This window comes from Bicyclus anynana, chromosome 17 (genome assembly GCF_947172395.1).
Source record: "Bicyclus anynana chromosome 17, ilBicAnyn1.1, whole genome shotgun sequence".
Lineage (NCBI taxonomy): Eukaryota > Metazoa > Arthropoda > Insecta > Lepidoptera > Nymphalidae > Bicyclus > Bicyclus anynana.
The window spans coordinates 7,852,122-7,874,297 of record NC_069099.1 but is presented as its reverse complement, the minus strand read 5'-3'; the positions used below and the strand labels follow the sequence as shown (position 1 = coordinate 7,874,297).

Genomic DNA, 22,176 nt, shown 5'->3' with positions numbered 1-22,176 from the left:
AGCTAAGCTATAGGTAAGTACATTTCATTTTTAAGTATTTTTTTAGTTAATTATATCCAATTTGTAATAATAATATTTAATAAAAAACATTACCCTCCTGGGTGCATCTCCATATCTAATTCCTCTATTGGTGGACAATATAATAAACCATAGAGGAAAAATATAATTTGACGTCTTCTATGATGATCAATGACAGTTAAAGTTGTCACAAATGAAAATTTTTAATCTGTAAAAAATAGGAGTGTTTTGGGGAAGGAAGTCGCGTATTTTATTTTATAAATTTTTTACGGTAAACAGTGAATCATTCCGCCGGCCGTTCATGTGGTCACAAAGAAAACTGCTAACTGTTTTAATGCCGTGATAAACTCGTGTCCAAAATGAGTAAGATGTCGAAGAATAAATTAAACTTGACCCTCCCACCGGGGTCTATTGACACGGCCCCGGCTGTTACACCGTCCAATATGACCCCGCAGCTGAAATCTGCGACGGCTTCAGAGTGAGTATGATTCAGTCGATAAAACAAAGTTCATCATCATGCATGCCCTAAGTAGATATAGTCAATACAACAAAGTTCAATACATCATGGTTTGAACTATCACTTACGTCCTGAGTAATTGTGGCTAGGGTGTGATACAAAAGAATGCTAATATTACTCAGTATATTGAGCTTGTTGCACAAGTGAAATAAATCAATAACATTAAAAAAACCAGATCTATGGTCTAACATGCAGCACTAGATAACCAGAGCGTTTGTCTAACTACAAATATAATATATATAAAATAAATATAAATGAGCCCAAACTACATGGTTTTTAGTTTAGTACTCCTATCTAGTATACTTTACTATACTACTTACTCCAATAAATGACCAGTTCAATTCCAATGATAGGGGTTACACAACTCGCAAGGTTGAAATTACAAAATTATTTAGATATCTACTCAATTTCTCTATTGTTATGGGCCAGCCTTAAACTAGGAAGGTCTTGAGTTTGTATCTGACTGTTGAACCAGAGTGGAAAAACTCCAAGCACTTCTTTCAAGTTAGTTATCAACCCATATTTGGCTCACTGCTGAGCTTGAGTCTTCTCTCAGAATGAGAGGGGTTAGGCCAATAGTCCACCGTGGTGGCCCAATGCGGATTGGCAGACTTCACACATGCAGAGAATTAAGAAAATTCTCTGGTATGCAGATTTCCTCACAATGTTTTCCTTTACTGTTTGAGACATGTGATATTTAATTTCTTGTGAAAATGAACACAACTGAAAAGTTGTAGGTACATTTCCCAGACTGGATTCGAACCCACACCCTCCGGAATCAGAGGCATAGGTGTTTCCACTGGGCTATCATAGCTCTTTACAACATATTGGTACAAAAAAGAATTATTGTTATAAAAAACAATGTTATTATCATAGGCGTATAAAGGGGGCACCGTGCCCACCCTAGAATGGACCTGTGCCTACCCTAAACTTCTGGGCTACCGATATGGAATTATATAATGATACTAATAATAGACTTGATGTCAGGGCCAAGCCCACCTTAGGAAATAGTCCTAGATATGCCAATGTTAATTATTATACTTTGAAATAACCCATGAAATTACCCATGGATAACCCACACATCCCCACCCATGTTACTTGAAAGTAATATTTCCTCTTGTTAGAAAAGTATTGGTTTAATGATAGCTGCCTTTTCAATTTTGCATGCTAATGATAGATTTAAGTTTCTGTTTTACATATTGTTTCATTTTTTATTTGTTTTTATGTAATACAATGTGTGCAATAAAGAATTTTAAATAAATACTTCTTTAAAGAAAAGAATAAAGTGTTCTATTCTTGTAACTCTAGTAACTTGACTTTTCAGCAGGAGGTTCAGAAGGTTAATGTCTGAGCCATCGTTAATGTTTTTACAAATAGTCAAACATCACATTGCAAAAGTGCTTGTAAAGTAAGCCTACACGAAATTAATGAATTTTGATTTTGATTTTTTACTCATACTTCTTACTATACATACATTATTCTTACATACTACTTTTTTGACTTGTTAATGTTTATCAACATGACTCAGGTAATTTTACTGATATGCCTTGCTCACCTAATGTTAATGAAGTAATTCCCTAATTGTCAGTCAAACTGGTTCATACATATTATGGTTTATCAAATGATAAGATGAACACTGAACATGCATCATTCTACTTTATGACAAAAAGAGCCTTTTAAGGAGGTTTTTTTTTTATTTTATGTCATATAATATTACAAGTAACAATTTACTGTAATGACTATAGGGTTTGCCATTATTGTATATGTCAAGGTACATAATGAGCAATCTTTTATTAAACCAATTCCCTAATTAGTATTAATTTATACATCATATTGTCATCACATCTATACTTATATTATAACTATAATAGTAAGTCTGTCTGTCTTACTGTTATCTTTTCACAGCTAAACGGCTGAACCGATTAAGATGAATTTTAGTATAATGGTAAATGGAATCTTGGAGAAAAACATGGTACTTTTGACCCTAAAATAAAAATAGTGTGGATGTGGATTAGCAGACTACACATACACAGAGAATTCTCTGGTATGCAGGTTTCCTCATGATTCCTTCACCATTTGAGACACGTGATATTTATTTTCTTAAAATGCACACAACTAAAAAGTGGGAAGTGCATGCTCCAGACCAGATTTGAACCCACACCCTCCGGAATCAGAGGCAGAGGTCATATCCACTGGGCTATCACAGCTTTTTTATAACTTAACAAATGGAAACTGCTGCTGTATGCAGGTTTCCTAGAGCTGTAACTATAAATATGTACTTTAACTATACTAGCATTGTTTTTAATTTGCAGACGGCAGGGTCTAGCGGGCAAGTCGAAAACTAGCATTGAAGCACTCACAGAGCGGCTAGAACAGATAGAAATGGATGATACTCAGCGTCGCAGGATAGAAGTGTTCCTGTGTCAGAAGGAGAAGATTGGTGAACTCAGTGATGATGACTTCGAAAAGCTAGGGGAATTAGGTAAGAGTTAGTTTAGTTCATTTGTACAGACATAACATGTCATATTATACTTATATTGCACGAAGTAATGCTGCGCGGTTCCGTGCTGACCCAGGAGTTGTGGGGTTATTTTTAGTCTGTGCGAGTCGGACAAGCCCTGCCTGATGGCAGAAGTCTGTAGGGATTTGTTTTTCCTCCTTGCGAAGAAAAAAAAAACATATCATATTGGTGACTTCCAGACTCTACAACTAGTCACCTTGTGACCCGTCTTTCTTTAGGTTATTGTTTAATATTTGCCACTATTGCTTTGTTGGTTTAAAAATTTAATAATTCTCTGTACAGAATTTTTGCTTACAAACATTATTAAATTATTTATTTATTTACCAAGTATTATATTATTTTTGTGCATTCATCAATTTTGCTCACCATTTGTGACAAACAGAACTTGACTTGAAGGTAAACCAACTTAATTTTTAAAAGTAGGCGTTCTTGTAATAAACTAATAATTCATGCCTAAAAGCTTTGTTGATTCACGAGAAATCGCGCATACGCATTCCGAACAAATTTAAATTTGTAATTATAATATATTTGAACCAATAGAAGTTTACAAAAGCCTATTGTTTCTTTAGGCCAAGGTAATGGGGGAGTGGTAATGAAAGTGCGACACAAGTCTACGGGTCTCATCATGGCGAGAAAGCTCATACATCTGGAAGTGAAGCCAGCAATAAAGAAGCAGATCATAAGAGAGCTTAAAGTCCTCCACGAATGTAACTTTGCTCACATCGTTGGCTTTTACGGAGCTTTCTACAGTGACGGTGAAATTTCCATTTGCATGGAGTATATGGATGGAGGGTCCTTAGATTTAATATTGAAAAAGGCTGGAAGGATTCCTGAATCCATTTTAGGTAAGTTTATCAACCAACTTTTTTATTTTCCACTGTTTAACACATTTATGTGATGTTCCTTGGTAGAATATTCTTTGGGGAAAGCTAGGGAGAAAGGTTTTATCTGGTGTAGGCATTGGCCGTGGCTAGTTACCACCCTACTGGGAATGACCTACCACCAAGTGATCTAGAGTTCCGGTATATTGTTTTGTAGAAATCAAATGACCTGTGGATTTTATCTTCCTCTGAACAAGTTATCCCACTTCCATCTTTATCATTCATCATTTATCATTTAACATAAGAAGGGCAGTTCACTAACTTACACATATGTTAGTGGATATATTACATGATATTTACCAATCAGCTTGTTAATTTTCAAGTCACGTGATTGATGATTGATTGATTGATCGTATTCACTATTTATTTAATGCTTGCTGATCAAAACTGAGATTATAGGTAAAAAATTACATCCGGTGTTACAGAACTCTTTGTGGATATCATAGAGTAGGTACATCTACCTACTCTATAATATTGGAAACAAAAATCACAATAGCGACTGGACAATGTCATCACATTGCCGAGTTGATATTGTGATTTTTGTTAAGCGGTTGTTATTGATTTAATAGTAATTATATTAGGTAGCTGACATACGTCAAAGTCAGTGAATTGTTTGGCTGTTGAGATATCAATGGAAAGCTATGTTTAACTTGTATTTGATTTAAAAAAAAACATTTTTATAGGAACAATAACATCGGCCGTCCTCAAAGGGCTGAGCTATCTGCGCGACAAGCACGCGATCATGCATCGTGACGTCAAACCGTCCAACATACTGGTGAATAGTAACGGAGAGATCAAGATATGCGACTTCGGCGTATCGGGACAACTCATCGATTCTATGGCTAATTCCTTTGTTGGCACTAGGAGTTATATGTCGGTACGTTGTTTTTTTTTACTGACAATAGGCTTTCGCTTCACTACATTAATTCCTGATTGAAATGACGTCTTAAGGTCTAGATCTCATTGCCATCCACCCATCATCATTTTTGGTTTGATTTCAATGTTATTTCTTTAGAACTTGGAGGTTAAAACAAATTTTCATGTGGTATGAAATTCACTGTGTCATCTATATAGTCTAGTATATTAAATGTCATAATTATCAGCAGTTTTAACGGCCCTGAAAACCTGACCTGACTGTGGTCAGGTCCTCATCCTTTTATGAGAGGGGTTATGGAACCTACATCCACCACGCCGCTCCAATGTGGGTTGGCGGACAGATGATAGATAGTCACTACTTTTAATAATAGTGACAGAAACCATATTAGCTAACCACTGGACTAACAAGGCTGTTCTTATTCAATGTATTTTTGAACTCCCATTTTGTAATCTAATAAGTACTCAATATAGAACCTCAAACCATCCCAAAGCTCTTACACTTCTTTTTCTTTTATCATGGTCGTAGAAAAGGTATTGTATACCACTTGCACGTAATTAGCGATTGTAGCGCTCGTGCTGTCTATTGTACAATGAGACGAAACCGAAAAGCACTTGTGCTACAATGGTTTCCATTACATGACAGTGGCATAAATAACTATTACCAGCTGGCCTATTTCCTATTTTGGTTTTTATTATCAACCCATCAAAATAAAAAACAAATCAATTGGCAAAATGTCATCCACATGATACATGTCAATGTCATCCGGTACAGACGGTGTATATCATATAGTATGTAGATGACACTTTGGTGTCCACTTCAATTAGTTGATAATAGAGACCAAATTAGTGAATTAGGCCACAGGTCATTTGTCTTATCCAAATATTGGTATTCATGAGGACGTGATGTTTCATCATCACCATTTTTGGCTGGTGGGAGGCTTTGGCCGTGGCTAGTTATCACCCTACCGACAAAGACGTACCGCCAAGCGATTTAGCGTTCCGGTACGACGTCGTGTAGAAACCGAAAGGGGTGTGGATTTCATCCTCCTCCTAACAATTAAGCCCGATTCCATCTCAGATTGCATCATCACTTATCATCAGGTGAGATTGTAGTCTACGGCGAAGAAAAAAAAATCATTTATATATGGGGCGTTGAATTTTCCAGCCCGAGCGCCTCCAAGGCACGCACTACTCGGTGCAGTCCGACATCTGGTCCCTGGGCCTGTCGCTGGTGGAGATGGCGATCGGCATGTACCCCATCCCACCGCCCGACGCCAACACCCTGGCCGCCATCTTCGGCAGCAGCAACGAGGACCATTCCCCGGGGCAGGCTAGTATTTCAGATGTAAAAAACACATATCATCATCATCATCATCATATCAGCCGATGGACGTCCCGTCCACTGCAGGACATAGGCCTTTTGTAGGGACTTCCAAACATCACGATACTGAGCCACCTGCATCCAGCGAATCCCTGCGACTCGCTTGATGTCGTCAGTCCACCTGGTGGGGGGTCGGCCAACACTGCGCTTACTAGTGCGGGGTCGCCATTCCAGCACTTTGGGACCCCAACGTCCGTCGACTCTTCGAACTATGTGCCCCGCCCATTGCCACTTCAGCTTCGCAACTCGTTGAGCTATGTCGGTGACTTTGGTTCTTCTGCGGTGACTTTGGTTCTTCTGCGTTAAAAATGTGTTTTTTAACGCAGAAGAACCAAAGTCATAACCAAAACAATAAATAATTATATCATTTCTGTAATGTCAGGATTTTACTTTCATCACAGTTTTGTTGTCAGAAGTCGATTAAAGATATTAAAAAAACACATGCATAGTCCTTGTCGGTAAATCATTTGTCTAATAAGAAAGCTCAGAGTCACTCAGAAATGAAGTGGTCAGCAGAAGAACCAAAGTAATTGACATAGTACAATGGGTTGCAAAACTATATCTAACTAATGTATCAAAATTTGTATTTGAACCAAATATGCCAAAGGCAGGCGATACACTAGCATGAACATCTTGGGTTCTGCAACAATTTCAATAAAAATGAGGGTAATTGATAATTATCATCAGTGGAATAAGTAAATAATTTCTCATAAATAGTGTATGTTATCGACCACTGGGACGCTGGTGTCCCTTAATGTTTATGGTGTCTTATCACTATCATAAACATAAATACTGGTTTGATGAATGTGTATTATATAAATGTACTTACCAGGCAATAATAACGTCAATATAAATAATATAAAACACTTTTCATGCCCCTAAAAACTTTCAAGAAATAGATCAATAAAGCGCCAAACAAACTGTGAGCTTTCAATTATTATTAAAGTCAATATACCGTATTACCAACATAATGTTGAAAGCGAATGAAGTCGGTTAAAAAGAACTCTAGATGCTTTCAAGCATTAATAAAAAAAATTATATTTGGGTATTGAATTTGTAATTATTAATATATTTCTAATTATCTGCTAGGGACACATCTGTCCCCGCAGTCGTCAAAGGGTTAAGAGAGGTCTATGTCCAGCAGTGAGTGGATTATAATTTTCACAATAAATACAATTATATATTCAGGCGCCGAACTCCCCGCGTCCGATGGCAATATTCGAACTCCTCGACTACATAGTGAACGAGCCGCCGCCGAAACTGCCGACGGGCATCTTCTCCGACGACTTCAAAGACTTTGTCGACCGATGCCTGAAGAAGAACCCCGATGAGAGAGCCGACTTGAAAACCCTTATGGTAAGCTAAGTTCGAATACGGGTATTAGTTTATTAAAGACTAGCGTACGCCCGCGACTTCAGCGTCTAAAGCAGGCAACTGATACTTGGCACAGTCATCAAAAAGGTGACTGCAATATTCCATACACGACCAGACTTGAGCTTGATACCTAATGTTAGCAATATGATAATACCTAATGTGTGGAAATCTCTCCTAAAGTCAGTGTTTCCTAATTCTTACAACCTGGGCATCTTTATGAATAGAACGTGACTACACGTCTTCTAGGCAAGCACGTTCCATTCACCTTAGGCCACATCTACACTTACCATCAGGTTAGATTGTGGTCAAGCGCTTGCTAATTCCATATAAAAAGAAAATGCAAGTGAAGGATGCAAGGGAGTTTGTAAGGGCCTTATCTACTAGCGGTTTGCCAGCGGTTGCAAAGCGGAGCGCACGCGCAGCGAATGCGTGGCGAACACGTCGAAGCTGCGCAGCGAAGACGTCGCGGAAGCGTGGCGGTTTCGCAACGTTTCCATCGCGATTTCGTAGCGAATTAAGAGTGTGCAATATGTAATTTGGTGGTTAAAAATGGTTCTGGATCTCAGATTCTGAAAAAGTTAGGAGCCTGATATTTGGATAAATGATATTTGAAAGTGTTAGCTTCGTTATGACTATACAAAATACACAATTTGTAAAACTTTTCTCGATAGTTTATTTTTTTGCAAAATACATGTTTTGCTCACATTTTGCTTTCAATCTCAGGAAAAGTAAACTTATTTTCTTAAATTTTTGTTTTGTATAGAAAATTAGGTATATATCTTGAACATGGCCATTTAGTTTTTCGTTATGTTGTTTAATTTACTTGCAATTAGGTAAAAATGGTTTTGGCGCTGACGTCATAAAATTTGCGTCGCGCGTCAATCGCTCCGTGCTTTTCACTCACGTGAAAGTCATAATTCGGCGTCTCGATTGCGCTTCGAATTTTATCCATATCGTACCAACGCGCTGCGCGCTCTTAACGACGTACAGTACATTCAGTAATAAAATGGATTCTGACGAGGAATCACTGCTCTTATTTATTTTTAAAAATTTCAATTTATTAAGGAATTCGCTGCGGATGCGCGGCGTGTTTGTTGCGCGCCCGTAACGTATACGTTGCGTGTCCGCTCCGCTTTGAATACGCTTGCAATCCGCTAGTGTGATAGCTCTGTAAGAGGATCAGTATGGCTATGAATAAATATTATGTTCCTAGGCCTCAGACCAATTATTGTATAGGACCTGCCTCGCTTGACGTTACTTTTCTGTCAAAGTATATGGTCAACGATCTAATGCGATTATAAAAACTGTCTCTATCTAATCGATGTAAAATAGTTGTAATCGTGTTCGTCGGTTAAAGAGCTCCGTAAAAATACCTTTTTGTGTAATTGAATTGTGTAAAAAACGGGCAAAAATTTCTAGTTTAGTATCAGATATATACCAAATCTAAGCTCGTTTTCCTCAGAAAATGACAGACAATTTTGTTCGTGACTATGAGTGCGATACAGGTCCTTCTGTAATTGGCCTGAGTCCTAGGTCCAATGACTAATAGCGTTTTTTGGCATCCCAAAGTGACCAAATACCTAAAGAAGTTTTCACTTTTATAGTTTTTGTTTTCTAGTAAAATTAAAAAAAAAACCCATTTCCCAGAGCCACTCGTGGATCCGCGCGGCGGAGTGCGAGCGCGTGGACATCGCCGGCTGGGTGTGCAAGACCATGGACCTGATGCCGTCCACGCCCAACTCCAATGTGTCTCCTTTTTCTTCATAAGCTGCAAGAAGTGCATACTTTCATCAGCGAAAAAGGGTAACTATTGGTCGAACTTAGCCCTCATTCTCACGAGAGTTTTTTTTAACGGACGTTAAAAAAGCGTTTATATATATTATAAATATTCCCAACGCCCAAAATTGAAAATGGAACACTGCTTGAAAAAAAAGAATTGTGTTTTTAAAACGTTGTCGTTTGAACATAAACTTGGGAATTCATTTGTATTTGAACGCTTTTTCACACTGTTGCACAATCCTCCATGGATTGTTTTGGAATAGGCGGGGAGAATGACTTGATTGAAGAAGGGGAGTGTTAACTACTTTTAAAATACGTCTTTAACCCTACATACAACAGCCACAAGTCCGGGACATCACTCAAGGTAATCCTCTGCCACTTGAGGGTTTATTGGTAACATTCTTAGTGGGAATTGTTAGACCTGATAGGTTCCCAGTGAATAATCGTGTTTTGCTCTTTAAAACCGTTTTTCCTGGTTTATCGACATATATAATTCCTAATAATTCATTTTTGTTGCTAATTATAAAGTTCTTAATAATGAATTTATTCGTCAGGTCAAAACATTTCCCAAGAAAGAGCAGGCGAGACAATCAGTGAGGACGCAAGCGCGGAGGAGTAGCGCACGCCGCGGGCCCGGAACAGTATGTCAACTCTAGATACCATTCACATCGACCTTACTCACCTGTTACCCGTACCACCGTACCACCGTACCACCATACCACCGTACTATCGTAGTATTATAGTACTGTAGCACAGTACTAACGTACCGCAGTTCCGCCGTACTACAGTACCGCCGTACTACAGTACCGCCGTACTACAGTACCGCCGTACTACAGTACCGCCGTACTACCGTACCGCCGTACTACCGTACCGCCGTACTACCGTACCGCTGTACCGCTGAACTGCCGTACCACAGTACCGCCGTACCACAGTAACGCCGTACCACAGTACCGCCGTACTACAGTACCGCCGTACTTCCTTACCGCCGATCCGCCGTACTACCGTAGTAACGTACTATAGTACCGCCGATCCCCCGTACTGACGTAGTACCGTACTACCGTGCTACTATACAGTACTATCCGTACTACCGTAACACCGTACTACCTTAGTACCGTGCTACCGTACCACCGTACTACCCGTACTATACCGTACTACCCGCATTAGAGACGTGATGTATTGTAGCGTATATCATATTGTTTTTTCATTATTGACAATATTGATAATAATGTTATAAAATATTTATTTTTAAATTATATTTTTACATTTGTCTGATTTTATTCCAAAATAATCGCCTTTTTTAAGATTATTTTTATGCTGTTTTCTTTTTATTATTTCATTTGGTAATAAAAAAAAAAAAAAAAAAATTAGTAAGTGATGTTGTAATGGACGATAATTGTAATGACTTTACAATTTTATAATATAACAGGTGAAAATTAAATTAATTAAAAAAGTCTTCATTCTGAATTGTATTATTTCCTTGACGTGAAATTTGTAGATTTATGTCCAAATTGATGGCAATTTATGTACTAAAAATAATTGTGATGTCTAATCTAGATACTTCATACACATGATATTAGTAAATGTATCGGAAACTTCGAGTTTTTATAATAAAATGTGTACTGTTGTTCTTCGGTTGATTGTAATTATATGATTTTATAATAATTTTATGTTTTATGCTAATATGTGACGATAAATATATGAATAATATTATTTATATTATGTATATTTATGAAATCACGTCTCTTGTTAAAAACATTTACATTACCTGTAGCATTATACGAAAACAATCCTTTGGGTGATATGCGATTCAAACGAAAAAAAAATATTGAATTTAATTTTAGAAATTGGCTAATTAAGGTTTTTGTAGTGGTGCAGAAAACGAAAAAACATTTTTGGGAATGATTAAAGGCAGCGTACATTGCCATTTCCGACTCGTATATTTTGTATATGACGTCATGAAATTTCAAAGATGGCGTGCCTTTAGCTAGACTATGGGGGCGTGACTAAAACATAGTGCATTCGGGGGTGAAACTAATCGAAGGGGTTTCTAACAACTAAATCGATTAATGGTCAAGTAGAGTTGATTTCACTAGTCGCAAGTCGAAAAAAAAAATGTTAGTAGTGTTTTGACATATTTTTCTTTGCTGAAAGTGCGTAATTCATGTCAGCTGATACTTGTTATTTATATAGATGGATGTTTTTTACATCCCGAGTGTTGCAATACTCAAATGGCTGCGTTCCGCCGGCATGGGAGTGTTGCAAACCTCCAGTGGATCATAGTGACCTGTAAAATAGAGAACATTTTTTAGAAATACAAAAAGAAAAAAAAAAATAAAAATGGAAAAAATAAAATCGTAGATATCGGTTCTTTATTCTTACGAGTATATCGACGTGATGCACTTATCCGTTTGGTTTGACTTTTTTTTTATCCGCTTTGTTTTAGTGAACCCGCCTCTTTACCTTACCATTGCACTTAGATTAGGCATTTGATACCTCTATTGGTGATGTGATTCGGTTTCCTTTGTGTATTGCGATCGACGAATCCTTTGGAAAGGGGTTTTGCTAAAAGTTAAATAACAACTTAGACGTTACGCAACTGCAGTTTATTTAACTAATAATTTGTCCACAAGTTTTAGATTTTTTCTAGCTACGACTTACGGATTAATGCAAATTAATCTTGCATTAATCCGTAAGTAACGAATATTTTGACCACACCATTTTATTCGTCAATTAAAACGTTCAATATTTGAATAGAAATGTGGGTAAATTTATATTCAAATCCTATATGTTACTACCGCCTACTCCATTACCTATACCTCCAAATATATATAGACCTACCTATACCTCCAAATATAGACCTACAGTCTACTCCTATACCTATACCTAAAAGTAGACAAAATATAACTCTCTATTTCCGGTCCTTTAAGTATAGCATATAATATTATATTCTTCCAATAGACACACCTACATAATTTATATTGGTACATTTCTATTCAATTCTTTTGCGTTTTAATTGTGGAATAAAATGGTGTGGTAAAAATATCAGTTAAATTAAAAAACACTTTTCAATATAGATTTTTTCTAGCTACGACTTACGGATTAATTTGCATAAAACGTGTAGGCAATTGGATTATAGATAATGGTGTACAATGAAGGATTTGACAGGAAACGCGTGTGAACTCAAGAAACGTTCTTAAAATGAAATGAACCTTCAGTTTAAATACAACAAATGCGCTTGGCAAAACTTAATCTGTGCCGGATTAACATAAGTTGATGCTGTAAGCAATCGTCCTTAGTGTGCCCCTTTATCTTACACTAACTACAATATAATTAAAAAAAATGTTAATAATTTTAAAAGCGCGGATTTAAAACGCTTCGGTGCCCCCTAATCGGGATGCCCCATGCAATTGCTTAAATAGCTGATAGGCTAATCCAGGACAGAACTTACTAGTACATCAAAAGCGAAACTGACTTTTCTGAATAGAGTGACTATACTCAGCAGAAGACAATTCTGCTAAGTAACTCTAGTAGGATCTGCCTTTTGATGCATTACAAACAGTCATTCCAAATGACTCTGTTCTACCACCTGATAAGTGACTAAAAATTAATTTGGATTATTCGTCACTCATCAAAAAGTGGTGAGAAACGTCCTGATCATAGTTGGATTAAATTATTTTAAATTCATTTTTAAATATAGGTTATTAAATGTTGCTTATTTTTGTCTTTGGTTCAAAAAAATTAACCCCTCAATGGCGCGATTGCAATTCCAATAGGAAACCAACATCATATCACTAACATACGCACTGAAAGTGGGAATGAATATAACCGATCGATCGATTCTTAGCGCTTCTACACAATGCCGTTGTTCTAATATTAATCGTATGTATAATGCACTTTATCCCCGCGTAGTTAGGACGTTTTTCGCTTGGTGCTCGCTATTGTTTGCCCAGTCTTCCTTACACAGGGAGATTCTGTTTGTTGTGCGAATTTTTTTTTTTGGTGATTCTGTATGATTAATAGAACATTTTCCCTTCGTTTTTCAATAGAACAGTTCTGCAAGCTTATTCACTATCTTTGATGTATACTAGTACTATACTAGTAGTGACTTAAAAGAAATTGAGATTCTATGTAACAAATGTCATCTGGTGACTACTGGTGGATATCATACAGTAGGTAGGTGACATTTCTCAATTTATTTGATGTCTGTTTATTTTAATACTTGACAATAAAGACCAAAATAGTGAAAGTTTTTTTTTTCAATTTCTGTTTCCAAAAATAACAAAATAATGGACACACAGTTTAGGTAAACACAAACATACTGTTATACCTAAACCATAATTTTAATATTCCAAGACTCTAAGTAATGAAAAAATCGTATTTAATTATTTACGTTTATAAACAAAATGTAAAAAATTGCGCACAGCAAAACAATCCTCCTGTATAGTGTTAAGTAGTGTTTTTTTTTAATCTTTGTGATATTTTATACACACATGCATGCTAGTTTGTGAAGTGTTTTGGCTTTTCACTGTGCATTTATTGAATTTTTAAACGTGATGTTTCTAAGTATTTATATTATAAATTATTATAATTAAGTTTTACTTTATCGATGTATTTGTGAATGGGATTTATGTGTATTTATAATGGGCGTGTGTTTGACAGTTTTTTCGTATATTTTTCTAATTACACACGAGTCAATTTACACAAACTGTGTGTATTTATGTTAAATAACGTAGCTGTTCGGCCTGAGTAAAGGCGTTATACCATTGCTGCGCAGTGATACCGCAAAATACTCGTATTTATTTAATTATCCATGTAACTAACGCGTTATCAACTGGGTCGTCGGGCCAACAACGATTTCAATGTCTATCTAACTATTGAAATTTATGCCATCACAATTCAGTTGGTAACGCATTTACAGTAGCACTGGCCGAAATACGTAGATACCAGCGGCGAAGAGTTCATACAGGCCGATTCCCGCCAGGATTAAAAATCCGTACAAATATATTCATTATTGTAATGAATATATATGTATGGATATATGAAAAACCGGAGTTTGTATCAGTATTTCCTTTTCTTTGGGACGGGACCTTCGTTAACATTCCATCCTTCGCCACTGGTAAATACTCAATAATAATCGACGATCCGACATGATTGTATCGCGCTAAGTGTAGTTCTAGTTTGTACCGCATCGTACCGGAACATTTAGTATTTTATAACTGTACCATGCGCAGCAATGGACGACCGCCCTTAATGTTCGTAAAATAATGGTTATGCATGTATGACGAGTAAAGACATACTATTAGATTAGTACACGTATATTTGAATGTATATAATATGAGTTGGGTAGGTTTTATATAATTTTTATGTAAGTAAAATCAGATTTTTTTCAATGACGATATATAATTATAATAATTATATATATATGATTAGTATTTCATCAATAATATTTAACGTGAGATTTAATTAAATATGAGTAGGTGTGACCTACTGTGATCATGTGGACAACATTTATTTTTTAGCTTGCAATAGTCAGACATACTGACGACTGAAGGAATTACTCCTCATGATATCCTTAAAAAAATACGTTTTATACTTTGACGATTGAGGATCTAGATTCTAGACCCTTGAAACCAAATGTCACCACGTTGCTAGAACCAGCTCATGACTAAGTTCCCCGTATGTATACGTGAGTTTTAGCCGTGTTTCATAATCAATTAATATGATAAACACTCATGATAGTTTTAATTCTAAATTAGGTATATCTGGCTATCGCAGGCTTTCGGTTCATTACTATATTTATGTTTTCTATTATAAAAGTCAAGAAGACAAATATATGTAAAATTCATATTGAAATTGTGCCATTTTATATCGCATTCATCAATATTAAGGTGATTGCTCATTAGAGCGATTCGTGCTGCGTTGCTCTAATGCACAATCATCTTAATGTTGACGTAATATTAACTTGAATATGCTATGATAATACATTCTACAATCAATTTTTATGGATATTTTTTTTACATTGTATGTATCAGGTACATAAAAAGGCACAATATAGTCATGTTTTTAGATAAAAAAGTGTATTTTGCATCGATTTAACTTAATTATGTATTTAATATTATTATTGTGGAGCTTATGAATTATGTAATTAATTAATTAGTTGGATCGTACATTGGTGTATTAAATACCGATTTAAAAAAGTATGAATTTGAATGGTATGGTGTATTTTCTATAATACGTAATTCTTAATTCGGTAGCATACAAAACAACTTCACTAATAAAGAATAACCCCTACTCAGGATTCGAACCAACGATCTTCAACAAATATGATTTGAAAAAAATAACAAAATATACTCAGAGGCACATTTATCCGCCCACTTAATATACTCGCGTCATATTAAAGAGGGCGGATAATTGTGCCTCTGAGTATACTACAATACAATATCTTAGTAGGTAGTTTTAAAGAATAGTTCATTTTGTTTACTACCGAATAGTCTTTATTATGTATTTATAATGTATCGCTACTTATGAAATTAGTAAAAAAAAATATAAAATAAAAATAGGAAGACAGTTATTCTTATTGTTTAATTACTTATGACACGAAAAAGAAACACCAATAAAGAGATGCTATTTTCATAGATTGTAACCAATTCTCTTTTAGTTTTAGTTGTAAAGTGACTTGCTGGGCCACGGGATCGGGCCACATGGCGATGCGATGAGCGGAGCGGAAAGTATAGCTTCCGCTAAGTTAAGGCGGAATTGTCTGACGTGTCGTGTCATGACGCATCAGAACAGAATCGGTATCATACATTTTGCGTCACGACACGATACGTCAGACAAATATAATTCCGTCGTGTGTCGTGACCATCAGAACAGAATCGGTATCATACATTTGTCTGACGTGTCGCTGTTGCCGTAGCCATAATATTATACAGGGTGACACAAGATACATTCCTTGCAGGTAGACTTTTTATACTTATTTGTCTATCAGAAATAAAATATAATTACAAAACAAGGGAACTTTTTAACTTGAAAATGGGTTGTCTTATAAAAACTCTTAAATGTGATATTCGAGTACCGACCACATGACATCACATGAGTAAATTGGTTGCAAATCTTTTGAAAATTATTTGAAATTGAGCTCTACTTAGCCCCCTCCAAGGAATGTATTTTGTTTCCGGACATCCTGTATAATATTATAGCCTCAGACCAATTATAGAAGGACCTGTATCACACTCATAGTCACGAACAAAATTGTCTGTCATTTTCTGAGGAAAACGAGCTTAGATTTGGTATATATCTTAAACTAAACTAGAAGTTTTGCCCGTTTTTTACACAATTCAATTACACAAAAAGGTATTTTTACGAAGCTCTTTTACCGACGAACACGATTGAAACTATTTATCATCAATTATATAGAGACAGTTTTTATAATCGCATTAGATCGGTGATCATATACTTTGACAGAAAAGTAACGTCTAGCGAGGCAGGTCCTATACAATTATTGGTCTGAGATTATAGCTAATATATTTTACGCCCGTGGCCAACACGTTACAGATTTTAGAAATTGTTTCATCATTGGTCTAAAGGATTAGAAAAAAAAGATAAAAATAAGAAAAACATTTGTATTCAAATTTAATCTTTTTTATTTTGTAGTTAGCTTCTTATAAAATTAGAATACAAAATAAATGTTAATTGAAACCTAACACGTTTATTATTTATTGCATCATATGCCCTGCCCCTCTAGCCAAGTGGTACGTCGATTCTCTTTCTACGATCGCATTGCTTAATGCTATGCATTGGCAGGTCCATCACAGTCTTGGGGATCTTGTTATAGAAGAGTACACCCAAACCTACAAAGGATTTTATTACGCTTTGGAGACGATATGCAGAAATAACTATCATAGTAAGACGTGGGTTTAAATCTTCTTTTCGTTTGTACAAATTAATATTTTGTCTTACATAGACTATACTGTTATATATATATTTACTGGCTACTGTTAGTATACCTATTTCTACTTTTGATGTATTAGGTACTACTACTACTACTCGTACATACTTAGGTACTTACTCGTATGTGGGCGGTCTGATCCGCCCACATACGAGTAAGTACCACCACCACCAAACTTCTCTAGCGCGGGCTGGCGGGCTCGGTATGATAATGGTAAATTCATTAACAACCATTATCAGATGTCACAGATAAAGATCGGGACCGACCGCTAAACGTTCCCTCTAAGGCACAGAGACTGAGAATTTTAACTGGAAGTTTGTTAGAAGAATGAAAATCTCGGTACTGTACTTCATAGCTCGAACAACTTCGAACCCAGGACCTCGAAACCATGGCTAACCACTGGACCAACGAGGCAGGTAAGTAATTAGATGAATGTTATATAAGTCGGTATTCTGATTATTACACTTGTACTAATATGTATTCTAAAGAGACAAAATTTGTGCTATAAGTAGGGGTAATTTTTGGATTTAATAAACCAATTTTGAAAATTCTTTTACCACTAAAAAGCCACGTTAATTGTGTGGGTCATAGGCTATATTTTATCCCCGTATTCTCACGGGAACTGGAACTACGCATGTAAAACCGCGGGGCGTCGGCTAGCTTCCAATTTACTTTCACAACAAAATATCTGTGTTTTATCATATACCTAAAGATACTATCATAAATAACCCAACAAGTTACTAATAGTAAGCACCTGTGTAGGTGTAGATCCTTTATATATTTTGTATTAAATACAGCAAGGGCTCTATTGAAACAAGATTGAGGTTCATAATAATTCATTATTCAAAAGCATTTTTGTTGTTATACAGGATTTTCTGGGACCCTTTAAATAAAGTCCAAACACAAAGGCAGTTTAAGAGCTTAAAGATTGATAGCTACTTTAAATATTTCATCGTTGAAATTTTTCGGCCTTTTGAAGGTATTTTATTTATGTTTAGACCAAATTTCGAGAAGTTTAGGTAAGTAGGTAGGTACATCATACGTAGATACCTAGTCGTTTTAAAAGTTCGAGTTTTCTTTTTCAGTTCAGGAGCACTCTTCCGAACTTTCGCATCACGCGGTATAATTATCGGAAAATCTTGAGCTTGCTTTAGTAGTATTAGGTACCTATTTAAAAAGTTTTTTTTTCTGTTTCCTAGAATAGGTTTCCTCGTTAGGTATATACATTTTGAAAGCTCAACGGTACTTATACTTACTTACTTCACTCGCGTACTCACCTGTACCGCTCAGAAATGACGGCATAGTGCTCAGAGTTATTTTCTGATATAGTAACAGCCTTCTAAGCGTTATTCATGTTGGTTCATTTCACATGTCATTTTTGTTCATGTTTTTGTAGTCTATTAGATTATGGGTTTAATGATAAGTTAAGAGTCAATAATTAGACTCTAATCATTAAGAATCCATTGATGGTTGAGAACTATTGCGATCACGTAAAAAAATACAAATGAATAGATATCGTCAAAAAGATACGTAACTTTTAAAGGCGGATTTATATTTGTCTGACGTGTCGTGTCGTGACTCGTCAGAACAGAATCGGTGTCATACATTTGTATGCCGAAACCGATTCTGTTCTGATGCGTCACAACACGACACGTCAGACAAATGTAAATCCGTAAATCCGCCGTATGGCAGATACTAATGCATCCAAGGTCGTGGGTTATATTCCCAAAACTGGAAAAATATTTGTGTGAGATTATTTGTGCGATGAGAATGGATGTTTTTTGGCCTTCCCACTCTCCCCTATTTTACCAATTAAGCAAAATATGTATATTGAGTATCATAATCTATATTAATATTATAAAGTGATCAAGTTTGTGGTGTTTTAGGATCTTTGGATCTACTGAACCAATTTTGAAAATAATTTTACCACTAGAAAGCCACGTCGATTGTGAGTGTATATTTTATCCCCGTATTCTCACGAGAACGGGAACTATGCGGATGAATTCGTGGGGCGTCAGCTAGTATAGATATAAAAGTAGGTAGGTACTTTAACCTTTGACTGCTGAAATTAGGCATTAGCCGCTGTTAACGTGGCATTGGCAAAGTAGGTGAACACATTACACCCTCGAGGGTCAGCCTTAATGGCTCCAATTTACTTTATTTACGCCATTGATGCCCATTACGTAGCCTACCGTTTATTTCGTTCGACACGCGATATTTTGCAGTAACGCTATTGGTAAATTCTAAATTCACAATAGGGTTTAAAAGACCCGGTTCATAAATCCAAAACTTTGATCAGGCAATAAGTACCTACTTATTGGCACATTTATCCCAGGCGTCCCTCCTTAATAATTGCTGAGCTGTAAGGCCTAGTGTTATCGCCGCGTTGAAACGACTTGCGGTACGGACGGCTTCAGTGTGCTCGTTGCGCTCGAGTCGTCCACATCTCTTGTTGTGTAATTCTTTATGGGTGACTTGGGATAGGCGGGCAGAGTGAAAAGGGGAGTGTTTGTTGACAGTCAAAGGATCCTTTAACCCTACACACAACGTTCACAAGTGCGTGACTTCACTCAAGGTCATTCTCTGCCATTCTAGGGTCTTTTTTTGGTTACAGTTTAATTTGTTAATTAAGTTGTCCTGACTAATGTTGTGAACCTTAGTTCGACATTAGTTTTCTTATTTTTGTAATCACTTCTTGAGTCTGCTAAAACTAGTTCGGACTACTTCAGTATTTTAGTCGAGTACAAACAATTTTTGAGTTTACCGCCCAAACATCGTTAATCTCTCGTACTCGACTAAAATACTGAAGTACATAGTTCAAACTAGGTCTAAACCTTTTCTGTTTGGTGTCACAGTCATATAACCTAATTTGCAAAATGGAAGACTGTAAGTTTGTCGGCCTATTCTTCTACCGTAGGTAAGTAGGTACAATTATGGAGTTTGGCCTGTGATGGCTTTGAAAGATAGGTTTCAAGGGTTAACGAGATTCCAGAAATTTCGAACCCCTGTTCCAAGTAGGTCCGTGGGTACCTACTATACAAAATTAATATTGTTTATATTCAATTTGATATGAGTCAACTACACTTTTGCAGTTTTGCGGTAAGTCTGGCTATCATGTCGGAAAATTAGCTTGTGAAGGTGTTTGCATTTAAAATTGTTTTATTCTTAGTAGGATTCTGTGTGTAACTTCTTACACACACACAAACACACTCACACACGCACAAACACCCACATGCAGACATACATTCATACATAATTACATACAGAAGTTATCAAGCTATGGAAGAGTGAGCCTGACTGAGTGACTGACCTTCTGTCATAGGCACCATTATGCCTAAAAGAAGGTTTCAACAATGAAATTTATAAAAACTTGTATGTTTAACCAAGAAAGATTTTATAATTTATAATTCTTATATAATTTTAAAATGAATAACAGGGCACTGTTAAGACTTAATTAAACGCAAAACAATTAAGTGGTTTTTTTTTTCTACTCCAACGTTTCCAGTGTAATTTTATATTATCGAAAATGATTGAAAAAAGAGTTTTCTTACTTAAATTTTTCATTTTTATGACCAAATAGATATAATTAAGGTTGAAGGTTTGTTGAATATTATTTTCCCAATAAAGAACGGGACCAATTTGTTAAAATTTTGTAGGAATTGAGATTCAAATTAAAATAACAAAATATATTTTCGATTTAGCTTAATTGAGTTCAATTATGGATAATAGGTTTCGAGATTTAGATTTCGTTTTTAATTAATGTTTAATAATTGTAACGAGATGAATTTTCGTAGCATGACGAGATTTCAAGTTAATTTGCGTCAGTAAATTGGCACCAAATAATTGTGTTGTTTGCGTTAACAAAATTGGCACCAAATAATCGTGTTGTATTTTTTACTGATTTCTTTGTAGTTGATTTTTAAAGGCTCTGTCGCGAAAGCGAATAGATAGACAATCTGAACTATCGATTATAGAGTATAGGGTACATCTCTAAACTCTAAAGAACTGTCACATCACTACCGACGCGGGACGTGTGACGTTTATGTCTATTAAGGCGGGCTCGGTTGGTATGACAAAAAGAGTGAAAAAGGTAAGAAAATGGTAAAGGTCTAAATTACTTATAGCTTGAATTAAGCCAGCAGATTGGTAAGTGAGATTGTTTAAATATAACCAAAGAAATGTTTGATTACTGAAATATACTGTCTGCACACAGCCATTGTACTATTAACTCAATTGCAACAACATTTGTTTAACAAACTATACCTATGTACCTAATTAGATCTTTAGCACTTATTCTTACTTTTTTCGCTATTTTTACCATATCAACCGAGCCCGCCATAAAAACATACACGTCATAATATGACGTCCCGCGTCGATAGTGATGTAACAATTTTTCAGAGATGTACCCTATACTCTATAATCGATAGTTACGATTGTCTGTCTATTCACTTTCGCGACCTCTTTAATCCAGCCCTTACAGTAGTATCGCTGTAAAAATGGGGTAACTTCTCCCGTTTTCTTAACATTTCCCTTCACTGCTCTGCTCTTATTGATCGTAGCGTGATGAAAAGTATACTATAACCTGCCCAGGAGTATGAAGAATAATTGTATCAAGTTTCGTTAAAATCCGTCGAGTAGTTTTTTTTTCTATAACGAACCTACAAGCAGACAAAAAAAAATACTGATTGCATTTTTGGCATCAGTATCGATCACTAATCACCCCCTGATAGTTATTTTGGAAATATATTTCATGTACAGAATTGACCTCTCTACAGATTTATTATAAGTATAGAAGAAGATAGAAAAAAGCCAAACGGTAAGCAAAAGAAAAGGAACGCAAAATATCCGAGCCACTCTCGGTGATTTAGACAGATGAATGGG

At 36.0% G+C, this 22,176-nt stretch overlaps 1 protein-coding gene across 1 annotated transcript; it reads left to right on the top strand.

Annotated features, from left to right (window-relative positions):
* Window positions 1–218: 218 nt before the first annotated feature.
* LOC112055733 (dual specificity mitogen-activated protein kinase kinase dSOR1) lies at window positions 219–17,050 on the top strand. Its single transcript, XM_024095925.2, has 8 exons — window positions 219–496; window positions 2,848–3,017; window positions 3,626–3,901; window positions 4,621–4,814; window positions 5,979–6,143; window positions 7,383–7,550; window positions 9,216–9,371; window positions 9,902–17,050. The coding sequence occupies exons 1-7, from the start codon at window positions 378–380 to the stop codon at window positions 9,333–9,335; spliced, it is 1,212 nt and encodes a 403-aa protein (XP_023951693.1). The 5' UTR covers window positions 219–377; the 3' UTR covers window positions 9,336–9,371; window positions 9,902–17,050.
* Window positions 17,051–22,176: the final 5,126 nt, after the last annotated feature.